General features: G+C 37.3%; 1 protein-coding gene across 1 annotated transcript in view; it reads right to left on the reverse strand.

Annotated features, from left to right (window-relative positions):
• The window catches only part of LOC139064710 (uncharacterized), an 8817-nt gene extending 1321 nt beyond the window's left edge, over positions 1-7496 (reverse strand). Inside the window, exon 1 of the mRNA XM_070547823.1 lies at positions 7-7496. Within this exon, the coding sequence (XP_070403924.1) occupies positions 7-4564 (4558 nt within the window). The 5' untranslated portion in view covers positions 4565-7496. The remainder of the gene's footprint in view (positions 1-6) is intronic.
• Positions 7497-8152: the final 656 nt, after the last annotated feature.

The raw sequence follows: 8152 nt of genomic DNA on the forward strand, positions 1-8152 counted from the left end.
TTGGACTTGTTACTATTTGAGTGTATCCTTGCAATTTCATGAAGCTGACAAATGAATTAGAAACCAGTGCATCGTCATTCATGTCACCCATGACTATTTTGGTTCCTGGAAATTCATTGAAATACTGCAGTACATGTTTTAGATTGTCTTTGAATTTCTGAAGGTTATATGATGGTGGTTTGTACAACAGCATATAATGATGGTTTAAAGTGTGTGTGCTAAAAAGCAAAGCTTCCAGGTTGTTGCAATTGAAAGCCATACTTTTACACATAATGCTGTTTTTGTGATAGAACCCAACACCACCACCATTTTTGCTTCTGAAAGTAGAAAATAGTCCAGTTTCATCATATGAGTCAGATCTTGTTTTGTGGTGAAAACTCCAACCTGGCAGTGAAATGCTTTCAGGGGGATGTGTTTCTTTTAACCAAGTTTCTGTCAGACAAATTATATCAGCTGTGAGTAGTTTTTGGTTGCTCTTGACATCCTGTATGTGATTCTTGAGACCTTGCACATTATGAAGACAGACTTTCAAAGTGCAGTTTGGCATTGAAACTGGTGTGTCGATAAAGTTTGGCATTAATTTCAAGTTTTCTTCCACATCACTTCTTGCATAGATTGCTTTAGCTTTAAAATCTTGGATAGTGAGGTGTTCTAGTGATGTAACACGACTTAAAGCTACATATGCTTGTCCAGCTGAAAAAATCCTTTTAAAAGAGACTACTGCTTTCTGTAGTGTTAGGCCTTGGACTTTATGTATGGTGCAAGACCAAGCCAGCCGCAATGGAAATTGACGTCTAACCCCCTTTTCAAGTTTATCTTCATCGGGACTAATTGGTGTGGCATTAGTCAGCTCGGTGTCTGAAGTTGGAAACTTGTGTCGTAGTTGTTGGCCTATACTTGGGTTATCAAAGTTAACATAAATGATGTGTGGGAAGCTATTGTTACTTAGAAATTGAATGCGACAAACAGTACCAAACACACCATTAACAAGTCCATCAGAAACATCGATGTTTTTAATGAGCATAACACGAGCTTTAGGAGCAATGCTTAGTAATTTATCTAAATAGGTTTTCTTGCCAAAATCAAGTGTTGAGGGTATTCTAGTGGTACGGCCAGTCTGAGGGTTTTTATGGAAATCTTGGGCTTTGATTTGTACAATGTCTGTACATTGTTTATGCAACATGTTGAAGTTATGATTATCAACATCACTGTTAGTTGCAAAAAGATGCAGAATTTCAGTGTCTTCAACCATGCCTGTTTCACATCGTTTGAGAAGTGCTTCATCTTGTGGGTGAAGTGGTTGGTCTTTTTTGTGTTTTCTTAAACGGTTAAGTGTTACAGCAAAGTCTTTGTTTTTCTGTCGTACTATGTCTGTGAGTTCTACATGACTGAAACTGTTTTGCCACAAATTGGAACCAATGGGGTCCTTGTAGAGAGGAGTCCCTTTGACAGGTGGCAACTGATAAAAATCACCAACAGCTATGACGGAGACATTACCAAATGAAGAAAAGTCTGAACACTGTTTGATCTGACGCAGTCTACCATGGATATATGTTAATAGCTTGTTATCAACCATTGAGATTTCATCTATTATCAAGATTTGTAAATGTTTCAGGGTTGCTCTTAATGTGTTTATTTTTTCCTCTCTTAAAGGCTGGTATGGTAATGAAATATTATTGCCAATTGCAAAACTATTATGTATTGTTGTGGCATTGATATTTAATGCAGCCACTCCAGTGGGGGCAGTCAGTAAAACATGAATATCATCAGGATAATTAGATAATCTGGATAGTATTCTGGTTGTTTCATAGGACACGGCTTTTACCAAATGGGACTTGCCTGTTCCCGCTCCACCTGAAATGAAAACATAAAAAGGGCTTGGATTGTGACCGTTTACTTTATCTAAGCACCACTGCCGGATTTTATAAAACACGTTGCTCTGCTGCTGATTTAGAGAACGCATTAAGGATTGTGCTTCCTTGTGTGAGACTATCTGTTTTTGAATGTGAAATGATAAAGCTGGTTTTGTGATTGGCTCTAGATCTGGAATAACTTCTTGTTCACCAAGATTTGGATTGTTATCTAAAGATCTGTCTTCCAAACATTCCAATCGGTCTAGTTCTGCCTCAGGACACAGCTCTGCCCAAATATCTTCTTGAAATCCAAAGTGTTCAATATCTTCCTGTATGTTTTGTAAATCTTCTGCTTTGATTTCAAACTTGGATCTGTTGAACTCTACAACATCTTTGACAGACTGGATGTTTTTACTACTGTTTGTAATTGAGCCGGTCTCATAAAACTCTTGAAATGTTGTAAATTGTGATGGTTTTAATTGGTTTTCTGTGTAATAAGGAAGGAACAACTGAAGCTGGCTTTGATAGTGTTTCTCAGGATCTTGTTCTTTAGAAAAACGAGCATATCTAACAACAGCTACATTTGTCCTCGTCCGCTTCCTTACACAACCATTGTTGTTTAATAAACTAACCACTTCTGGTCTAGATTTCTCACTGTTTGGTACATTTCTGTATTCTGAGGCAAAAGTAGCTATGCACATGTCCATAAATTCACTGGACTTAGGCCTGCTTTTATATCGATCAGTAATGTTTGTCATCCAGATCTGATTACCATTAGCACTGTTTTGGATGACATTAAGAGGTAAGCTCATTCTGACAATGTTGTCACCTGTTGGAACAAATGTGACTTTTCTAGAGCCCTCTTTTAATCTCATGTTTGTTACCCGATACACACTTTCTTGAGCAGAAACTTCTCTGTTATGCAGAAACACATTCCCTAATTTGTTAAGCGCTTGTTTTGCATCCAGGTTTTCATTATGTTTGATTTCATTTTGTGCATGTTTTAATAGCAAACCCATTTCTCTTTCTGCTTTGGATATGTAGGAAATGATATAAACAATACATGCATATGCATCACAGACAAACTGGATGTCCATGTTTGCATTCCAGCAACGTAGCAGGTCTGTGTTATACTGATTAACCCAGATGTCGTTTATGTTTCGTTTATGGACGACAGTTGTTTTTGTAGAGGTCAATTTGTAGACTGTTTCAAATGTAGTCTGGTCAATACCAATGGAATTAAACAAGTCATCTATGCTACTAAATGTGTTATTTTCACTGGTCAAGGCTTCTTTAACTTTGGTCATGATATGCTTGGCTGCCTTTTTTAAATCTGAAGATGTTTTGTCAGATGGGTTTTCCTTATTATCAACATCCGTTTCCTGTTTACATATGAATGTATTGTTGCTTGGTGGTCGGGGAAAGTGAAACCTGCAAGTTGTGTGATTTTTTCTGCAACTTTTAGAGTGTTTTTTGCTATGCATTTGAACACTATGTACCACTTCATGGAGAGGATCACTGTCAGGTGGGAGGTCGCATGTAACATATTTATCTACAAAAGCTATGACTTCAGCGTCTGTGTTGACTCCTATTTTAGGCCCGTCGGTCCAAAATAGACAATGAGTGTGACATGATCCACGTTGCTGAAACTCCACTCTATAAAAATAATCAATGATTTTACCAATTGGCTGAGCGGGAGACATGATAACATCTTTTAAAAAAGATCTAAATCTATAGTCAAACATTCTGGCTGCTGTCACTGGATTGTTTTTCAATAAGTCACATTTCTGTGCCCAGTCCATGTCATGAATATTGCCTTCAATGTTTTCTATAGCCATAAAAGCTTCCATAAATTCTGGCCATCTTAAATCTGCTGAAGAAAAGGAAGCAAACCATGTAGGAATGCCAAGTTGTCTAACATAAGCAAACAGATCTTTTTGAACTCCCTGCCAAAATACTGGTGTACCTCTAATGGGCTTCAAAAACTTATAGCCCATGTCAGCATTTAAAACATTCTTCAAAAAGTCTGTATTGCCCAGCATGGATGATGTAATGTTGGTGTTGTCTAAGCCATGGTAGCCCTTTCTCAGTGCAATGGAAACATTTGACACAACTTGATTAACTTCTGACAAATATTGTGCATAAAAGATATAATCCAAGTTCTTGCCAAATCTGCCATCAGCATTGAGAATTCGGGTGTTTAAATATTTGCTGAGTGTAATCCTTTGCTCTCTTGCATCATGAAATGTACCTGTTCCATTGGGAAACAGAACTGGAAAGCATTTAGCCTCGTTAGAAGTATCGGTAAGCAATCTGACTGGAGTATTTCCCTCAGCTGGTGCTACTGATAAAACACTGTCAAAATGGTTGTCTAGTATTTCTTGGGCAATGTCTACTGGTTGCATACATGTGTCCAAAAACATCCCATGCTGTTGTCTATCATTAAAATGATCATCGCTAACAAGATCTTCAGACTCTACCTCTGTGCCACTGCCATCTCTTTTGCCAGGATGTTCACACTCTATTTCAGCTCTATTGCCGTCTTCTTCCAAAGTGACGTTGTCAGTTTCAGAGGTAGAGTTTTCAGACTCTTTTTCTAGGGGATTTGTCCATGCACTGTTAAATTGTACATCTTTGTAAAAAGTATTGTGAGATTTAAGGTATGCAATTGCATTATGTACTTTCAGAAGCGTTGACATATTGATAGTCATAGTGACCCTTGTATGTCAGCTTTCGCTTCAGTTTGACTTTAATCATTAGATTCTGATCATCTAATCTGGGTAGAATGTTACTCACAGTTTCTGTATTAGATGGAACACAAGTCACAGGTCCATGGACACCATTTTGTCCTCCCTTTGGTAAGGCTAAAAGTTTCATAAACGGAATGTGCTGTGCCACTAGATGTTGCTCAAGAGGATTCAACGTACTAAGTTCTACAGGAATAGAATCTAGGTGCATATTGTTTGCAACACTTTCTTCAGGGACTTTTCCATTGAGCATTTTACGGTGACAAGTAAAACAGACCCACAATTTACATGCAGGGCTAACCTCTAGATGGCATTTGGAATCTGAAGACTGTCCACACTTGTGTAAATAAGTGTCAGTGATGCATTTTTTTGCCACAGATGAAATGAATGAACCTCTAATTTCATACTGCTGTGTTTTACATTCAAGAACTTGATGTTTAAAAAGTAACCGATGACAAACACAACAGACGAATTGAGGGCCAAATTTAACCTTTTCTCTAAAAAGCTGAATGACATTGTCTATGAACTTTTTTCTAGTCATGAGATTTTGCCGTCTACGTTTTCCGTGCTCCTTAACAGAATCGGCATAAGCAGTTACATTTCTATACCGTTCAGAATTAGACTGTTTGATGCGGTTACGGTGGTCAATCTTATTTCTATATCTTTCCACGTTCTGTTTCAATAACTGAAGCTTAGAGTGTCTACTTTTGGTTGCATAAGTGGTTTTGCTGGCAAGTTTGAGTCTTGCTTTCAGTTCAGGCTTATTGTTATAGTTTTGTTTATTAGCAAGTCTGAGTCTAGCTCTTAGTTCAGGTTTGTTTCTGTAGTTTTCTTTACTGTCATGTCTGAGTCTTGCTCTCAGTTCAGGCTTTTTGTAGTAGTTTTGTTTATTAGCAAGTCTGAGTCTAGCTCTCAGTTCAGGTTTGTTTCTGTAGTTTTCTTTACTGTCATGTCTGAGTCTAGCTCTCAGGTCTGGCTTATTTCTATATGTAATGACACTTAATTGCTTCTTGTGTAATCTGTACTTAGGATTGTCCTTATATAATTTCTGTAACATCATTATTTTGCTTTCCCTTTTCTCAATGTCTTCATTATACAGAGTTCTCTTTCTCCTGTTCTCTCTGCTTATCTTAGATGGAGAAAGTATGTCCTTATCACCTTTAAAGTGACAGTAATTACATGAGATTAGGTTAAAACATGTGTTAGTTTTATCTTTCACACATGCGATTGGCTCATAATGACATTCATTACAGTGTTTCAGATAAATACCCTTGGTGTTGTCTAAAGTACTAGAAGAGCCATATTTTAACCATTTTCCTTGAGTGTAAGTGTAAATATGGGTATGAAAAAAGTCTGCAGCTGCTTGTATCTCAATCTCTGTAGCCCAGGATCCAACTTTCTTTATGCCTGTTTGTGTAACATACTGCTGTACTGATTCAAATTCCTGTCTGATGTAACTTGAATAGAGGTCAGAATTTTGAAGAATTTGATTAACAACAGCCCTGCGAATCGACCTATGCAACTCTTCATTCCCAGTAATTACAAATGCAAGAGCACGGAAAAAGCAGTTGCCGTCTGGCTGGATGTGTATAGTGGTACAAGGTAACGGTTCATCTAATGTAATACTTTCCCAAAGACTTTTCACCCTTTCTAAACTTGGAACTATCTGTAGTTGGGTGCAAAAGTTTCTTTTGTCTTTAGAAGTCAGAGGATTGAAAGTAACTGTGCTGTTGATATTTTCTGAAATTATGAAAACAGATGTATCATTTTGTGGTACTTCAATTATTGCTTGATCCAAAGAAGTGTGATGATTTTCAGTTACTGAGTCTACATCAAGGGAAGTGGTGTCATTAACTGCAATATCTTCTATTTCCTGAAGTACTACTTTATCAAAACTATCATCATCAAAACTATTACATATTGACTCTGCATCATCTTGAAAAGAACTATTTTGCGTATGGATGAGCTCACAATGAGATGGAGATTCAGAAAGAGACTCAGATGTGTCACTAACTGCAACATCTTCAATCTCTTCAAGTACTAACTGATCAAATGTATCGTCATCAAAACTATCATCACTTCCACTGGCTAACTCTACATCATTTTGGCAAGAAGCAGTTTTCCTTTGGATAGGTTTACTCATAGATTGAGCAGTCACCTTAACACCGGTCATTTCAAAAGCTGTGTCCTCTTCATTTGCATTGTCAGCACACAAAGAGTGAGAGAGATTGATTAAATGCGTATAAACTTGGTTTAAAGTATCAAAGTGTGCTACTATGCTTGTGCCATTCAACTGCCAGAGACCATCATGACCACGTGAATGTGGATCAAAAACAGAAAACTGAGATCGTTCTTTCAAAACTGCACATGTGTTTCTACTAATTGTAAACAGACAGCCGTCATTGTCAAATATAGCTCTCTGTAATGCAATGTCCAAAGGCATGGCAAAATCGGAAACATCTTCATGGTAAATCTGCTGATGAAGATGTCCTGTGAAGGTCTGCATGTATTCCAAAGAGAACTTGTGATGATGGAATGTGTGCTCTGTGGGTAATTCTTGTACAAAAACATAACCACTACCTTCTGCATCACTGATCATGTTTTGCTCTTTCATGTAAGTGTATAAACTATCACCACTTATCAAGATATTGTTAATGTCTTTTCTTGACCATGTGGAAGCCATTTTGACAGTGTTTGTCATGATGGCTGTAATGCTGTTTGGTGCACACTGTTTAAATCGGTTGCACCCAAAACGCTTATGGCCTTGATGAAATGAACCTTTGACAATAGAATGAAAAGTGTTCAAACTTTCCTGATTTGACGAAGAAGATGCAATGGTAGCACTTGAAGCTGCAGCACCAGGAGCATCATGGAACTTCTCAGGTTGAACACTCGTCTCCTTCTCCTTACATTCCTGTGAAAACATAAAGACTCAAAAATTAGAAGAAAATCTATGAACAAAATGGGCATGTTTTCACTTGGGGAAAATATCTAACCTGTTGCTTTGTAGCATCTCCTGGGTCAACAGGTCCTTGGTCTTTGAGAGCATCTACATTCTGTTAAAATAAAAAAGTTTTATAATATGTAGGAAATATATGTATTGGAAAGAATATGTGTAGGATTAAGTATGCTATTAAACATCAATAATCAGAATGTCATAGGTCCTACCGTTTTGTCTTTTGGTACAGGCGATGGAACACTGTATTTGTCGTTCATCTGGAGATGGTGTAGAACCTCAGAGCAGTCTTTCAAATGCTCCTGGGAGTGACAGCAAAGCTGTTGGAAATCACATCAGGATATTTACAATATATTCTAGTATTGTGAAATTTAAAATTATTTGTTAAGCACATGATATTATGTCAATAACAACAATCATATTAAAATCCGATGTCAGACCTGGTCCTTGGTGACATCTGTGCGTGAAACCGATCTTCGCTCTTGGACAGCAGCTGCATACTGTTAAAACAAAAAGGTTTATTCAAATAAGCAAATAATATAAGTATTTGAGTAAAAACTTTAGAATGAGCATCATTCAATGAAAAAAAGTGATAG

The sequence above is a fragment of the Nothobranchius furzeri genome, unplaced genomic scaffold (assembly GCF_043380555.1).
Source record: "Nothobranchius furzeri strain GRZ-AD unplaced genomic scaffold, NfurGRZ-RIMD1 Scf042, whole genome shotgun sequence".
Lineage (NCBI taxonomy): Eukaryota > Metazoa > Chordata > Actinopteri > Cyprinodontiformes > Nothobranchiidae > Nothobranchius > Nothobranchius furzeri.